The 18384-nt window shown below is 42.2% G+C and overlaps 1 protein-coding gene across 1 annotated transcript in view; it reads right to left on the bottom strand.

Annotated features, from left to right (window-relative positions):
- FRMPD4 (FERM and PDZ domain containing 4) overlaps nt 1-18384 on the bottom strand; it is a 179315-nt gene that overhangs the window by 46605 nt on the left and 114326 nt on the right. The window contains exon 4 of the mRNA XM_024760054.1: nt 710-755. Within this exon, the coding sequence (XP_024615822.1) occupies nt 710-755 (46 nt within the window). The remainder of the gene's footprint in view (nt 1-709; nt 756-18384) is intronic.

The raw sequence follows: 18384 nt of genomic DNA, 5'->3' as shown, positions 1-18384 counted from the left end.
ATAGTAAATTAGTGGCTGCTTGGGACTGAGGGTAGGAAAAGGGATTCATTGTAAATGGAAATGAGGAATCCAGCTGGGGTGATGGACGTGTTCTCAAACTGGATGGTGGTGATGGTTGCATACCTCAGTAGACTTTATAAAGATCACGGAATTGTACACTTGAAATGGGTGAATTTTACGATATGTGAATTACACCATGATAAAGTCGTTTTTAAAAGAATCATGGGAACTGAAAGCAGTACGATTTTAATCACTCCCCACCTTCCTGACAAGGCCGCTGAAACGTCCAATGTCTCCACCAAATTATTTAAATGGGGGTAAGAGAAACAACCATGCTTCAACTTCCTACAATTAGATATTCCCTTTAGACTTGTGATGCTTAAGCTGGAAACTTAAGAATCACAAGGAAATTCTTGAGTTTTGTGTCATTTCTAGATGTGAGAGGCACATGGGAGTGAAAAGTTGATTTTCAAGTTATTTAGGAAATTCACCACTTTCTTTTCTGTCCAATGAAGGATCTGCTGTCATGGAGTACAAAATACAAATAACCAAGATTTTGGAACTGGTCCTGTGAATGCATGTTATTTCTCTCTGCTGTTAGTCACTGGAGTGGAATGGGAGGGGGAGACTGGAAGTGCGAGATGGTGTGTGAAAGTCTATTGTAACCCATATCTTTTTATAGATGCACTTTTACTCACAGGACACTTACAGGGTAAGGCTGAATGACAGCGAGGAGTATCGATTCTTTGCAGCTTCTGTAAGAGAGAAAACAAAATATTTATGATATGCGCAGAGCCTGGACTCTATCCGTGACGGTGCTCTTTTAAAACAAAATGTGTGATGTTGGCGAATGTTCCTTGGGCTCCCAGGGCAGAGAATCAAAGGGCTCACAAGTGGGCTTTCAGACCACAGAGAAAACTGGAATCAAATGTTCAGCCAGTGGAAAGCTTCCTATTCGGTTTATATTGGGTGATATTATCTGCAACACCAAACAGCAGAGCCCTAAAATAAAACTCGCTGAGGGAAGATTGGATTTTAAAAGCATCAACTCAGTCTCTCAAAATGGGTTCTCCCCTTCCGATTTTCCTTTAGCTGCTTAAAATGTCTGTGTAATTTTCTGGAAGGGGATAGAGTTTTAAAAATTCTATCAATTCATTGAATGTCAGTATCTTCTTAGCATCATGAAAGAAAAATGTCACTGTAGGTTTCTTATGTAAAAACAGTATCCCAGTAAATGTGACTTCCCATACCATGTGGCTTTCTAAGGCTGCAGTAACAATGCCTACGACCTTGGGCCGATAAACATTTCAGATGGGCGCTCATTGGGAAATATTGTTCACCATAGGGAACACTGTGTGGCCAAAAGCAGAACAATGTAATACAATGGTTTATTTAATTTCCCCCAAGTAACCCAAACCTTTCAAATAACTGGAACCCTTGGGGAAAGACCATATTATGGGTTATAATAGTTTTTCTTCCTTCCTTCCTTTGTTCCTTTTTTATCCTGAGTAGGAGAAAGGTCACTTGCCATTTTCTTGAGGTGGAGCTGACTTTTTTTACTGTAGGAGGTAATTAATTACCTGCTTTTGTGATTTCCTGCCCAAATGACTAAAGCCAAGGGGATGTGTAGCAGTGCTGTTCTCTTGGAGAAGCCACGACAAATTGCATTTCTAGCATTAAGTGCTCTTCAGCCCCTTACTATAAGCCCATTGCCTGGGGAGGACGATGTGACTTGCCCCAGCGGCGGTAGGGGTGGCCCCTGATGGAAGGAGTCGGTCGGGGCAGCGAAGAAGAGAAATCAATGGAGAGGAGAAAGAGGACTAGAATTCAAGAACTGGAGGAAGAATCGAATCAGAACTGATGGCGATGGTGGGGAGGGTCTGTCTGATCCCATCAATTCTTAGTTGCCAAGGGCTGGCGGAAAGCCCCAATAATCGGAGTGGCAGACAGTGTTCCCGTTAGAAGGACTAATAGAGCAACAGTGTAATCAAATGAGAATTCCCAGTGGCTGGGATGAATGATCTTGCTTTGCTGGTGGCCACGGAGCCCCGTGTAGCAGTTCTGGGGAGCAATCTGGCACCCCTAGGCAAACTTCGGCGTCACAAGCACTATGACCCGGCCACTCCACTCTGGTTTATATCACAAAGAAATTCTGCCACTAGCCTTTAAGGGAATGCGGGTGAGGATGTTCCCTGCCGTGGAATGCATGGAAGTGAAGCACTGGAGGCAAGGCCGGTGCCAGCACTAGGAGGGTGGGCACGTGAATGTACGGATGGAGTGTTGTGGAAAGATGCGGCAGGAGAAATCAGAGTGTGGCAGCCGTGGTGTGGGCCTGTTTGTCCTGCCTGGCCTGCTCTACCCAAGTCTGCCCCCAGAGCCCTCAGCGGCAGGCAATGGGCCCAGAACTCATCATCAGGGCACAGCTGATTGGACCCGAGTGTTGGAATGAGGCCATCAAATGTCCTCTCTCCAGAATCAGAACTAAGAGACACAGACAAAGAGAGTTGGGAGCCGAGTCACACTCATGACTGAATAAGAAAGAATAAAGGTTACAGATGCCAGGGGTCCCCTGAGCAGGCCTGGTTCCCACCATTCCTGAGGGCTGGTTGCTCACCATTTTACATCAGTAAAACAGCTAATGTAAAATATCTCAGTATGATATGTATCATCAGTTCTGGGAATGGGCTTTTATCTCTCTTTTCCCTCATCTACAAGTACTTAATTATTACTTGCCAGACAAGGAGAATTAATGCCATAATGCTTTGGGTCCCTTAGGATTCCAATCCTAGAGGGGAAAAAAGATAGAAGCTACATGTGTTCATATGTTACAGGGTGCTACGATGATGGGGCAGATTCAGCTGAGGCCTCATGCCAATCACCCCCACATGCCAAAACAGGGTGCTGCATACTTTCAAAGGAGGTATTAAAAACCACAGTTTGGGACTCTTATTCATCTTGGGGTCTTAATCATGACTTAATTTTTAAAAATGGTAACAGGGAGAGGCCTGAGGAAGCAGCACATGCCCAAAGAGCAGAGGCTGTATTTGCAAAATTATTACCCTTCCACTGAGACGGGCCTTAAGTGTGCAATTCCTGTGGACGATATCTGGAAGACACGGCAGAAATGGTGCCCTGGGGTCATTTAATAAAGGCATTGCTCAACTGAGCTTCTTCCAGGGGCAGGAGGGCCTTAGTAGAAAGATGTAGAAGCTAAGGAGTGCTGGACACAGCCAGCCGTTGGGTACCATCTGACTCAAGGGAACTGCAGTTGGAACAACTCAACAGAGAAGTCTTCCAGAAATCTACAAATGTGTCCACGAGTCAACCTACACGATCTTCCATGGACAGAGGAAACCAATGTCGGATTACCTTAGTGCCAATCGAGTGAGAACTTTCCTGCTTTTTACCTCACTGTCCTGGCCTCATTTCAACGTGGAAGAAGCCAAAGCTAGAGAAGAATGTTGGGGAATGCCCCTTAACCCAGCGCAGGCTTCCCATGCCGGAAATAGGGGCAAGGGAGAAATTCTGTGGAGTTGGCAGTTTTGACTATTACATGACAATTGAACATTTTAATTACAGATTACAGGTTGTTGTGATTACAAGTGTCCAAGTGACTGGAGAAATTTTCTGAACCTGCTCAATACATTTGCAGACCTGCCTGAGATTTTAATGAAGACCTGGCCCTGGAGAGCTCTTCTGAACGGGCAATGGGGGAAAAGAACAGTTGCTTTACGATTCCATCCTCTGAGACCTACTTGCTACACTTATCCCCAATTTCTCTTTACTTAAACTGACTTGAATAGATCACATTATTTGAGTCCAAACGATCCTTGACTAAGACAGTCCGTGCTTAGAACCTGAAGAAGAAACGGTGAAAAGGTAAATGCAAGAATGAGGGGTATGAGGTGGTAGGATGGATGTGCCCACAAGGCTGTGGAAAAAATTCTCATTTTCCCTACAGCAATGCTCAACGGCACCGTATTTATTTATTCATTTCTGGAAAAAGAAGAAAATATTCATAGCTCCAGTGCAGTCTGTTAGGAGCAGACAAGCCCCTGGAGGAGGACTCATTATTCATCTTAGATGCTAACAAAATAAGCATAGACTGCATTAGCTTCCTACTGTTGCTGTAATAAATGACCACAACTTAGCGGCTTAAAACAGCACAGATTTGTTATCTTACAAGTCTGGTGGTCAAAAGTCTGAAACGGGCCTCTCTAGGCTAAAATCAAGGTGTCAGTAGGGCTGCATTTATTCTGGAACCCTTTCCAGATTCTGAAGACTTCCTGTATTCCTTGTTTCATGGCCCCTTCCTCCATCTTCAAAACCCAGGCAAAGTAGCATCTTCAAATTTCTCCCTGACTCTCCTGCCTTCCTCTTTCACCTATATGGGCCCTTGTGATTACACTGGGTCCACCTGGACAATCCAGGAAAATTGCTCCATCCTTAACTGAATCACACCTGCAAAGTTACAGGCTCTGGGGATTAGGATGTGGACGTCTTTAGGGGATCATTACTCTGTCCTATCACAGAAGCTAGCTGCTTTAGTTATCTAGTGCTGCGTAACAAATTACCATAAACTTAGCAGCTTAAAACAACACACATTTCTTATCCCACACTTTCCATGAAGCAGACAGATGAGTATGATTTAACTTGGTCATCTTTTTCAAGTCCTCTGATGAGACCACAATCAAGTGTTGCCCAGGGCTCATCTGAAAGCTCAGCTGGGAAGGATCCATTTCCTGTGGGTTTTGGCAGGATTAAATTCCTTTTGGGATTGCTGGACCAAGGGCCTCAGTTCCTTGCTGGCAGGTGGCTAGAGGTCATCCTCAGTTCCTTGCCACATGTGCCCCCTCAACATGGCAACTTGCTTCAAAAAACGATCAAAGGAGAGGGACTCCTTTGGCAAGATGGAAGGTATAATCTTAGGTAACACAATCATAATCATGGAAGTGATATTCCATCATCTTTGCCATATTCTGTTGCTTAGAAGCAAGTCACAGGTCCCACCCATATTAAAAGAGAAGGAAATACACAAAGTTATGAACAGCAGGAGGCAGGGACCATCCATGGGGCCATCTTAGATTCTGTGTGCCACACCAACAAGGAAAGAGTCACAGCCAATTAACCTACAAGTATCTCAAAAGTAGTGTCCACCCATGACTTCACCTTACACAGAACTGTTTTCTGTCAAGAATGTCAGGAAGAACTATTGAACAGTATACCTTGTTAATTTGAAAATGGGAACCATTTTTCAAAATACGTCTATTATATTTACAGCATTTAAATTCTTTGTGTCTATACTAATTCCCTGTAACTTGCCTGAAACATAACCTGTATTGATTTTAATTTTACCACTTAAGGAGTAAATGAAGTTATCTGAAGTGAAATAAAACATTCCAATGTTATTTAACATTAGGACTGGGGATATGCTTTTCTTCTGTTTTCTCTCGCCTATAATTATTTAATTATAACCTGCCAGAGGAGAACAATTAACTCCATAATGACTTGGATTCCTTAGAATTCCTAACCCTAAGATCCTAGGAGGAAAAAAAGAAGACCTAAGCCATTTACAAATAGCCTCAGCAGGAAGATCAGACTTCAGAATGAAAGATGGCACATTCAAGTCATCAGATAACTTCTTTTTATGAAGGCTGAAAACAGCTAGGGGCTTGAAAAAAAAATTCAGTTGGAAGCACATTTAGAGAAGTATTATTTCATAATAAATGCCAAGTGAATTTTCTGCTTCTAAAGAGTAATTTCAAATTAGAGTGCCAATATTTTCTAAATGGTTGAATTTGAGAAAAACATCATTTTAATCCCTGTATCACAGTGCTGACCTGCAGAGGAAGATACAGTCTAACCTACCCTAAACCACTCCTATCAAATTTGCCTTTAATTCCTCTCTCTTCATTCATTTAACAAAAGTCTTTTATTTTTTGATGGTAAGTCCCTTGAAACATGTTTGGGACACTCAGCATCAGGGCTTGCAGGGCATTCTTCCGCACCGCATCCCATTTTAAAATTTCATTGGATGGGATTCTGTTGTAGCAAAAGAATAACCTCAGATTCTAACGAGGCTTTCAGTATTAAAATCCCTTTCAACAATGAAGCTAAAGTTGGTGTTTGCTTTCTTTTAGAGCAGGATAGCTTGGCACCTTTCTTAAACTGGTCTTCCCACTTCATATTTACATGATCTTTTTTTCAAAAAATAAATTTATTTATTTTTAGCTGCATTGGGTCTTCATTGCTGCGTGTGGGCTTTCTCTAGTTGCGGCTAGTGGGGGCTACTCCTCGTTGCGGTGCGCGGGCTTCTCATTGCGGTGGCTTCTCTTGTTGAGGAGCACGGGCTTCAGTAGTTGTGGCACACAGGCTCAGTATTCGTGGCACGCGGGCTCTAGAGCGCAGGCTCAGTACTTGTGGCACACAGGCCTAGCTGCTCCGCAGCACGTGGGATCTTCCCGGATGAGGGCTCGAACCCATGTCTCCTGCATTGGCAGGCAGATTCTTAACCACTGCGCCATCAGGGGAGCCCTTTACATGATCTTAATATTGCAATACATAATCACATTGGCATGCGCTATTGTATACTTCCCTTCTAGACCGACTAAACAGATTCCCCTGACTAACTCAGAGATCAATATGAATTTACGTTGTGAAGAGCAATGAGAGTTCCTTAGAGACTGGGAAAACAGAACAAAATGAAGCATTAACAAAAAAACACTAAAATAAAAAGAATATATTTTATGTCAAAATTCAAGAGTCTTGCTTTAAAAAAAGTCCAAACAAGTTAACAAAATGATTTTAAACTTCACAAGTAGAAGGAATCAATTCATGAAGGCTGAAAGGTTAGGCTTTTAAAAGGCAAAATAAAGAGGTAATTTAGGGCGATATATGAAAGACTTTTGTGAACTGTAAAATGACATCCTAACATAACTCGAAAGACTGATGTGTGGTATTTTTATTTGGAAAGAAAGGTGGTAAGGCACAGTGAAAGGGTGTTTGAACTCCCACTTCTAAGGCAAATGCGTGCACACGTAAGGGTCTTTCTTCTACCTGAACTTCAGAGTTCTTCAAAGAGATTAGAAGAGATTAGAAGAATATTCTTTTCTGAAAGCTAGTGCATTTCAGCCCTTAAACTCTCTGCTGGTGGACAGCCACTGTTTATGTAAATAAGAACAGATTAACAGCATTTATCCAATGACTCTTTGCTCAGAAGAACCTTTCTTCAATCGTAAGGTATTATGAAGCCATTGGGACGCCTTCTATTTTCTCTTCCTACCTGAACCTGGAGATGTGAAAAGAACACAGAGATTTCTGGTGCCTAGAAATAATATAAAGTCAGCCTAGCCAATTGCTGGCAAAGCTGGAGGAAAGAATGTTGCCCCTCCTTTTTAGAAAAGTCACCACAGGACTACTTGAAATGGAGGTTTAATACAGTTGACCTTTCCACTGTTCTAAACAGTGACTGCAATTATCCACTGTATCGATTCCTAACAGGTACTGAAGCCATCAGCCGGAGAGAATGGAAACAGCTAACAAACAATCAAGCATGCAAACAAGGTCAACACATTAAGGCTAAGTGTGATCTGCCATGGACTTTATGAAACATTAGCACTCTCCCCATTGTTGCTGAACCTTGCTTTGCTTCCATAACTGCAAAGAAGAGGAACAGGGTTATTTGTCATTTTTCACTTAGGTTCAAGGGATGCTGAGAAAGAAAATGGGCATAACGAAGCCACCATAGTCATCAGGGCAAAAGACAGAGGAGGTGAATCAAAGAATTCACTTGATGTATAGCTGATTCACTTTGTTATAAAGCAGAAACTAACACACCAGTGTAAAGCAATTATACCCCAATAAAGATGTTTAAAAAAAAAAAAAAAAAAAAGAATTCACTTGTCCAGGAGCACTGGCTTGCCCTCTACCTATTGGACAGACGAGGTCTCTCCCACTACCATTTTCCCCTTGAGTGAGGGGTGATACTGCTGATGCAGTTATATGCTGCCTGTAAGAGATGAACTTCAGCTTGAAGGACACACATAGGCTCAAAGTAAAGGAAGGGAAAATGATATTCCGTGCAAATAGAAACCAAAAGAGAGCAGGGTAGGTATACTCATATCAGACAAAACAGACTTTAAGGCCAAAATGGTAACAAGAAACAAAGACGGTTACTATAATGATAAAAGGGTCAATTCATTAAGAAGATATAATAATCATAAATATATACGCACCTAAATATGTTAAGCAAATACTAACAGATCTGAAGTGAGACAAGTTTGGTAGCCAAAGAGAAAATGATGAGAATTTAAGGAAAGGAGAATTTATTACTTACTAAGTAATATGTTAAAGAGTTCACCCTGAACAACTGTATGATCATATGGTTCATCTTTTCCCATCTGTGATACACAGGCTCCAAAGATGGTCCTCAATGAATTATACCTTTTGGTACTCACATCTTTGTGTAGTCTTCTCCTGCTGAATCTGGACTAGTTCTGTGACTTACTTTTGACAAATAGAATATTGTAGAAGTGACACTGCATGACTTCCAGGCCTTGGTTAGAAGAAATCTAGAAGCCTTGCAGTGTCCACACGGGTATCTTGGAACATTCACTCTGCAAGAAGCCAGCTGCCATTTAAGTCCAACAACCCTGTGACCACCATGTTGTGAGGAAGCTGGCCCTGTGGAGAAGCAGCATGGGGAGAGGGAGACTCGCCTGGCCAGCTGCAGTGGGGTCAGCTGTCTAAGTCCAGGCGACAACACACGCGTGAAAAAGCCACCTTGGATATCCAGTCCAAATAAGTCTTTATACGGCTCCAGCTCCAGCTGTCACTGAACTGCAGCCACATGAGCGAAAGCAGTGAGAACCATGTGAATGAGTCCAGTCAACCCACAGCATCGTGATATAAGAAACTATTTTGTTAAGCCATGACATTTGTTGGGTGGCAGTAGAAAACTGGAACATCCTCTGTCCGTAAAGAGTCTGAAAATTATGTTTTTTAAAAACAGGCAATCAAAGGAGTCAAATGGTTTTGAAATTGAACACGTCTCCCTTATCGAGGAAGGGAAAGTATCCAACCTTATGATTCCCCAGGATACTGGAATGGATACCCACACTTAAAAAAAATACCTGTCATACAGACATGTGGAAGTGTGGAAAAGGACGCTCTAACTGCCAGAGGTGGGGCTAGCACAGTTGTAACATTAATTATGGGCTTTTGGAGATTGGGGTGGTGGGGAAAAGAACTACAAACTTAAGGGAGAGGAAAAGACCTAAAGACCTGCTCAGAGTCTTGGACCAAAAATGCTTCACTACAAAGAAGAATGTTAAGAGCACAACTGGCGGTGCCTTCGGGGGTATGTATTTGAACTTTGTAGAGGAAGGATTAAAGCACATTGTAATTTTAGGTGTAGAATTAAATAGCTTACATACAACCAATGACTTGAATATAAACCTAGGGAGAGACCAAAATTCTTTGAAAAGTCTAATGCACATTTTACTGAATGCATTTAAGGCTTAGGCTGTGGTTTTCTTTGTGAAGAATATTAAGCTATTTGGTTAAAATCCATATAAATGATGCAGTGATTATCAAAATTAACATTTTAATGAAAGTGTCTCATTTCAAGCCCTTTATTTTATTGTATTTTTAAACCTTTGTAGTAAAATTTCAGGTTAGGCACTCTGATTTAGAAACTGCTACTAAGAGAGTTTTATTGGCATATAATATTTGGCTTTGGTTTGACCTAAATTTTTGGTCCATTTAATTCATTTTTTTGCTGAATGAATATTGCCTTTGGCCTTTGAATTACTTACTCTTTAACTAATGGATGAAACTGGTACTTATATTTCAGATTCATAAAGGGCAGCAGGAACTCTTGAGATAAAAACTAAATTATTTTATACACCTGTGTGACACTAAACAGCTCTTGCCTCATACATTCCTTCAATAAGTATTTATTGAGTATCTAGCAGGTGAAAGGCATTTGGGATACAGCAGTGATTTTCAATGCGGAATGATTTTGCCCCGTAGGGGATATTTAGCAATGTCTGGAGACATTTTTGGTTGTCACAATTGGAGGGTGGCTGTTACTGGCATCTAGTGGGTAGAGGGCAGGGATGCTGCTAAATATCCTACAACGCACAGGACAGACCCCCAAAACATTTTCTGCGCAAATGTCAGTAATGCTGAGACTGAGAAACCCTGGGCTACATAAGATGTAATACCCCCTGCCCCCAAGGATAACCACTATCCTGGCTTCTAACACCATAGGATAGTTCGATCCCCATTGGGAACTTAAATTAATATAATCACATAGCGTAAACTATTTATTTTCCTTTCTTCTTTTACTCAGCGTTGTGTCTGAGATACATCCAAGTCGTCATGTGCCACTGTGTGAATGTACCACAATTTCCTTATCCGTTTTACCACTGATGGACATTTGGGTGATTTTCAATTGGAGGCTGTAAAGAATTGCATTGCCATTAACATCAGTCTTGTATGTGTCTTTTGGTGAATATGTGTATGCATTATTGTTTGGCATATTCCTGGGAGTGGAACTGCCGGGTCATAGGGTATGCATGTGTTCAGGCCAACACCCTGTTTTATGTGGCTACATCATTCCTTCCAGATCTCGTGATATCTGTATCTCTTTAATTCTATTGGTTCTAATAGTCTTCCTTTATCTTATTCTTTTACTCTTTCTCAGCGTCTGACTGAGCTCCTTCTATTCTGCCGGCTATTGGAACAAGCTGCAATCCATGAATACATGCTGTCATCTACACACATACTCTTGAGGGCATGTGGAGAAAGTGCCAGTATGACTGAAAGCCATCACTTTGAATAGGCGATCACTTTATGTCTCACAAAGGAGGGTTTGGAGAAGAATGTCTTAAAGTTACCTAAGAAGTAGTTAAAGCTTTGTCAGCTGAGTGAGGGGTGCAAGAAGGCACAAGCATGCAACCTGCAACAGGCCCAGGCTAAATAGTACAAACTCTATTAAAAGTATTGGGAGTCCCAAAGTCCTGGTGAGAGGTTGGTAACAGCTCACCATGACGTCTTTGGAAAGGACAGGGTTAATCTACATCCTCTCATTCATTTCTGGCTGCTTGACTTGCTTCCAGTATGAAAGCATTCTTCCCATCCTATTCCTGCCTGTCTATATCTTCAGGGATGTGTTATTTGAAGAGTCCAATACCAAAATTTTCAAAAGCACTCTAGTTGGCTCAGAACATCTGAAGAACTCTCTAAACCAATGGCTATTTACATTTAAATTCACTAAATAAAATAAAATTAAATTAAAATCCAATTCTTCTGTTACACGAGCCACATTTTAAGTGCTCAATCGCCCCAATTACAGGCTATCATATTCCATCACTGCAGAATTATCTGTTGGACAATGCTCTTCTAGATGCTTATCTAGAGATATTTCCCCAAGGACTACCAAGATGATCCTCCTCCAAAATTTTAGCATGCTGCCTACCTTATTCTAAAGGAAGGGGGCAGTTTGGCCAGCTGGATCCGATTGTTGGAAGGCAAACAGATAGAAATGGTGTCCAGGGACAAGAAATTACATTGTACAAACCTTGCAGCAGCCCAGTCTCTTGAAAACAATTTTTTCTAGTTTACCCCTCAAATTAAGAAATACTATATTTTTCTAAAATAATATGGTTTCTAAAGATTGTAAGTAATACTGTTTCAGTATTTCCCCAAATGTATTCACTGTGCCCAAGTGCATAGAAAACTGGCAAAAACTTTGAATAACACCAACAATCATAAAATAAGAACTAAATTAAGAGCTAATATGTCCTAAATGATTACCACACGCCAAACATTGTACTACTTATGTTACTTGTGTTCCCTAATTCAAGCTTCCCAATAACCCAGTAAAGAAGGTGCTGTCATGTCCATTTTAGAGACGAGAAAACTGAGGTTCAGAGAGATCACTTAAAAGGTCCCAGTTCACACTCTCAGTAACTGGCAGAACCAGAACATAGATTCTAAATCCAATGTCCTTAATTGTTAAGCTGTTCTGTGGAAATTCTGATACGGATCTACAAGCACAGAACTTAGAAGGCACCAGAGTGGCATTTCAGCAGCCCTGGTAATGCTTCTGAGGGTGATGGGTATTATTAGTACTTATAAGAAGCTTCTATTTCTCATATGATTTGGGGCAAATCGCATCACCCCACTGGGCTTCACTTCTTTCATCTGGAAGAGGAGGGAGCTTGGACTAAAGTAGTGGTTTCTAAACTGTGCTCCATGCAATCCTTCTGAGACAGGGACACGTGTCAGTGGGAAGAGCTCTGGATACTCCTGTGTCTTTTCAACCGGAAATCCTCCACTGCTTTATGTATGGGGACTGTGGGTTAGGTTTCTGTTGAAGAAAGGGTTCTACTGCTAAAAGCAATAGGAAAACCAATGGATAAAATGATTGCTACTGCTTCATCAAATTCCAATAAGCCTTAGTTTGCAATTCTAAATCCAATTTTGAGTTCCATGAAGGTGTCCAGCATCCTCGTCTAACTTAGAGAACAAAGGTTTATTGGATTTTGTTGCTTTTCTATTCTTCACGTTTTAAGAATGACAATAATATTGCTTGCAATTTTATATTGCAAATGTAGAGCAACTCAGTAATAATCACAACACCCTAGGAGCTAGGTAATACTATTATCCTCATTTTGCTGATAAGGAAATGAGGCTCAGAAAGGTTACAGCACTTTTAATAAAAAGTCACATGGCTGGAAAGTGGTAGCATTTACTTCCCTGACCCTAGACTTGGGGCTTGGCCAATGCCTGGCTTTGGCCAATAGAAGGAGGTACAGAGTGCCAGGTCAGAGCCTACACTTTTAGAGGCCTTGCGTGTTCCTTCTTGCCCACTCATGCTCTCCATTGCCATGTGCATGCCATACCCAAGCTAGCCCCCGGTCCAAAGGGGATGAGAGACTTGCGGTGTAGTCCTGAACTGATCCTGCCTCTTCCAGGCAGGCCCTCCCCAACCAGTTTTCAGATGCATGAGAAAGAAATGCTTATTTCCAGACACAAAGGACAAATATTATATGATTCCACTTTTATGAAATATCTGGAATAGGCAGTTTCATACTGGCAGAAAGTAGATTGAGGTGACCAGGGGCTAAGAGTAGAGAGGAGTGGAGAGTTTTTGCCTAACGGGTCCAGAGTTTCTGTTTGGGGTGATGAAAGTTTTGAAAATGAGTAGTAGTGATGGTTACACAACGCTGTGAGAATAATGAATACCTCTGAATTGTACACTTAAAAGTGGTTAATGTGGCAAATTTTACATTATATATATTTTACCACGATAAAAAAATAGGAATGTTTGTTGTTATAAGACATTGAGATCTTGTGGTTATTTGTTATGAAGCAATAGCTGACTGATATAGCCTCTGTCTAATAGTATGAGAGCTATTATGTAGAGAGAACAATGAGAGTTTGATGGGACAATGAATATGAGTAAGAGACGAAGAAAGAGGGGGAAAATATCAGACTCAACATCTGGTTGGCTAAATGAAATCTCTCCATGTTAAAAATAAATTGGGGGCTGGGCCATGGAAGGAACAGACTGTTGGGAAAATTACAAGAGACCATTTACCAGTGCATTATGCCATCTTGGGGTCATTGCCATGGAGGCGCTGCTGTCATGGGTTATGTAAGATGATCAGAGGAATTCGGGAAGCTGGAAACACTTTGAAAACATTAAAAAATTTGAAGCCAACACAAATTTGGAGGCTGCAAGCTTGGAAGAGACTAGAAAGAGACAGGTAGTGTCATCTGCCAAGTTGAAGCTGTTAGAAAGTGTACTTCATATCCCGAGACAATTCTTGAAAAAAAAATCACATTCTTATGCAATTCAAGTCAGTTTGCCTTGAGAGCTGCTTTCCATTTCCCTCTTAGTTCCGAAGATATTTATGTTTGATTCTGCTCTCTTTCAGCGCTGACTCCACCTTCTGCTCACCAGTTCTGCGGTGCTCGCTCAATACAAGAATTTAATATATTTTTAAATGATAAAATTAAACAAAGGGCCAGAGACTGTGATGGAATACGTGGCACAATCATAAATGGGAGGTGGCAGTTGAAACCTTTTTTATACATAGGCTGAGGGGCATGAGATTGTTCAAAAAATGAGGTGGTAGCCAAAAGTCCCAGCAGCAAATGATGTGATTGCAAAATGGAAATAATAATAATCATAACGGTAATAATCATAATAGGCCTGTTCAGAGGACTGTTGTGAGGACAAATTATAGATGGGGGAACTGCTTTTAGTATCTTGGAAGAAAGGTGTTATGCAAATTCCAGTTCTTTTCCTTTTAACTGCTTTTCCTTAAAGACTGCCAAAAAAAAGAAAAGAAAAAAAAAAAAAAGATCCTAGTGGGTGGATGAGAGCAGGGATTGAGGGAGGAAAGGGAGAGAAAATAATTTAAAGAAGCAAGTGACAGAAGTACTACTTGGCCATCGCTTTGGCTTTAATAATTTTCATCCACCTAGTCGCACAGCTATGTAGGAGGTGGGGTGATTGCGAGATTCTTTCCCCACCTCTTGTTCCTGGCCAGGAAGTATCTAGATTTTACATCCATTTTTCTAAGGGCATCTTCTCTATCTTGTTGAAATGGCTGTTGCCTTCACTTCCATCATTGTGCCCTGTGTTTTTAGCACTGACTGAGAATATTCCCCACAGGGAACTATAAATGCCGGGTCCCAAGGGCAGACACGGATACTGGGTGCTCGAGGACAGTTAGTGTGCAAAGGCCAGTATGTGCAACTGTTGTTTGAAACTGAGCATTTCAGAAGGCAAGGCTGAAGAGCAGCTTGTTGCAATCAACGGCGAGAGAAGTTAAATTCCTATCTCGGACTCCATGGAGATGGCTGACTTTGCCATGTGAGATGGTAACGAGAAGCTTATGTTTTTCACGACAACCAAGGCATGAACTGTTTTTCAAATTAATTCATTCAGGGACTTCCCTGGTGGCGCAGTGCTTAAGAATCCACCTGCCAGTGCAGGGGACACGGGTTTGAGCCCTGGTCCGGGAAGATCCCACATGCTGCAGAGCAACTAAGCCGGTGCGCCACAACTACTGAGCCTGCGCTCTAGAGCCCGTGAGCCACAACTACTGTAGTCCGTGCACCTAGAGCCCGAGCTCCGCAACAAAGAGAAGCCACCGTGATGAGAAGCCCGCACACCGCAACGAAGAGTAGCCCCCGCTCGCCGCAACTAGAGTCAGCCCGCGTACAGCAACGAAGACCCAATGCAGCCAAAAATAAATAAATAAAATAAATACAATTTAAAAATTCATTCAATAATAACCTATAATGGAAGAATCTGAAAAAGATTATATATACACATATACATATTTATATATATGTAACTGAATCACTTTGCTGTACACCTGAAACTAACACAACATTGTAAATGAACTATACTTCAATTTAAAAAATGGTTTTAAAAAAGGTAAAAAATTAAATTCATTCAATAACCGTATTTGGGGAAAATGACTTTTTAATCAATGCCACAACTGAAGCCCGTGCACCTAGAGCCCGTGCTCCACAATGAGAAGCCACCACAATGAGAAGCCCGCGCACGGCAAGGAAGAGTAGCCCCCGCTCGCCACAACTAGAGAAAGCCCGCGCGCAGCAACAAAGACCCAATGCAGCCAAAAATAAATGAATCAATAAATAAAATTTTAAAAAAAGTTTTAAAAAAGAGGTTGTGATGTGAAGTCGCATGGCTCTTAAATGAGCTATCAGGGACTTAAGAGCAGGTCTTTGGACTTCTATCCTTTGCCTTTCCTACTTGGCCAAACTGATAAAGGCCTGATGTTTCACAGTGTGACTTCCCCATGGTAGTTCCTCAGTGAAGGTTCATGGAACAGCCAAATGAATGAAATAAAGGTTTACATGTTTAAAGATTAAAAAAAAGAAATAGAATGCCTCTTGTTTCCTTTCTCCTTGGTCTATTTGGAAGCAATCTTGAACCATCTTACTGAGGTATTATGTTGATCACACCATTTCCCTTCTCAAAATTTCCAATAGCATCTCAGATTCAAATAAGATTCCCAATCTTCTTCTCCCAGTAGGGGATACTCCGCTTATATTTCAGTTTTAAAGACCACTGGACTTCGTTAAACAAATGCTTGACAATGCCCTACTATGCATCAAAGACTGTTCTAGTCTATATGGATACACTAGTGAACAAAGAAAAGAATCCCTGCCTGTCTGGGATTGTCACTCTGTGGAAGCACCTGGGACTCAGGCATTTTAGTAGAGGATGCCCTAGCTGGCTGTGAGTGGCCTGGGCAAGCCCCTTCCACCTCTTGCCACCTGTATTCTCATCCAGAAGATACAGAAACTGGACCGGACCTCAAATGACATGGGTTTCTCCTAGAGACTCAAAGCTGCTTACCCATCCAGTGGATGACTCCCCTATATTAATCAAGCTGTTTTGTTCAATGGCATTCACCTAACACTTCCTGCACCCTCTTCTTCCACAACAAATGATACCCCAGCCTCTTTCTTCCGGACACTCTCCAGGAATCGCTCCTTTCAAGTCTTCCCAGATTACCCCATCTGTTTCCAGGCCTACTGATGTCTATGGTAACCTTTCAACATCCACGGACAGCTCTGCAGGGGCGGGAGGACTCTGCTTTTCCTTGAAGAAAAGAGGGGACAGAAAAGAAAATTGGGGAAGGGGAGAAATAGCTTGCTTGGCTACCTGGAGTCACATGGCTTGGACTGCTTTTATCAGAAGGTTTCAAGATGCATGGTCAGGATCTACATGGGGACAACCAGTGATCATTTATTTCACACCTACTGTATGCTAGGAACTGTGTAAAGCACTTCACACCCAATATTTGTCATGTACTCCCCTTCAGGTATGTTAGGGATTCGGTGTTATTGTTCTCATTTAGAGATGAAGATACAGAGGCTCTGGAAATTAAAATGCTTTGAGCCCAGGAGCCAGAAATTTAAAAAAAAAAATCCTAATTTATCAAAGCACATCTACTCCTGCTGCAGGAGGAGGGTCTTTGCTAGAGACTCAGCGGCAGGCTCCACACTGGGCAGACCAGTCACAAGTGGCAGGATGAAGTAGGATGAGGGATGAAAGATGCAAACGCTGCTGCCTGCTGTTGTTATTAAACCATGATTGTTATTATGAGTAATTCCTATCTCCAGAGCCCTGAGGGAGAACATTCCAGAAGATACAGAGGAGAGTCTAGCCCAGTGACGGAGTCGGCTCATTTCACTGCTGTGTAAAGCACTGCTCCCTGCCTCCCCGCCCCGTGCACGTTGCATGTTCTCGGAGCTTCTGTCTGAGCTCATCATCCCTGAGGATCCGAGAATAACTCCTGCAGGAGCAGATAGGATGCTCTAAACTGCTGTCAGCCATGAGTCTGGGTAGCCTGGGAGTGTGACGCTTTACAAAGCAGGTTTCTAAAGCAGGATCTTGACACCTGTCTAGGTCGGCAGCCTCCCAGGATGGATTTCAGTCTCCCGGGTCTGACGATCGCTCTCTCTCAGGCCTTGTCAAGTCGCGTAACACTGTCTGTTGCCTGGGTGTGCGTCCTCATCAGTATGGTTCACGTGGCAGACGATAAGGGAACATTGGAAACCATCTGAATTCAAGTCATCAGAGCTATGTCAGCTCCCATTTATTATTTATCACCGACTGCACCAGGTCTCTGCTGAGCTGCTTGACCCTCATCCTCTCTAATCTTTAAAAGCACTCTGCAAGGTAGGTTTCACTATTTCCACTTTACATGTGAGAAAACAGGCTCTCTTCAAAGAGGTTAAGCATCTTGTCCAAGGCCACACAGCTCATTCGAGGTACAGCCAGGAATCCAACCCAGGCCACCTGCGCCAACGTTCTTTCCCTTTGTCCTTGGTAAAGTCATTATCAGTAATCAGAGCGCCCACATCCCAAAGTTTTGCCTTTCTCTGTTGGCTCATTTGAGCTGCCCACTAAAGATACATGCTGTGTTCGTCTTGACAGGCTGCAGAGCATGTTCCCATATTATGTCTTTTAATCTCCATAATGCCACTGACAGGTAAGTATCACTTCCTCCATTTGGTAATTGACTAAACTGTGGTGCAGAGAGGCTAAGCAATTTGACCACGGTACCCAGCAGGGCAGGATTTGACAGCTGTAAAGCAGAGCTTCTGTCGACGTCCTGGAAACACAGAATGGGGAAAGAGCAGCTCCAGCTTGCGGGAAATAGGAGGACAAATGGTGGAGAGCCACAGGGAAGGCAGCTTTGGAGCTCGATCTGGATGGATGGGTAAGAGCTTGACAAGGAAAGGGGTTCCCAGGAGCACTGAAGGTGCAAACAGTTCTACAGGTAGGAATGCTTTGGGTCTGGTTAGGGAAGAGTGTAT

Source organism: Neophocaena asiaeorientalis, unplaced genomic scaffold (genome assembly GCF_003031525.2).
Source record: "Neophocaena asiaeorientalis asiaeorientalis breed wild unplaced genomic scaffold, Neophocaena_asiaeorientalis_V1.1 scaffold295, whole genome shotgun sequence".
Classification (NCBI taxonomy): Eukaryota; Metazoa; Chordata; class Mammalia; order Artiodactyla; family Phocoenidae; genus Neophocaena; species Neophocaena asiaeorientalis.
Note: the sequence above shows the minus strand (reverse complement) of the source record. Positions and strands in the feature narration are given on the sequence as shown.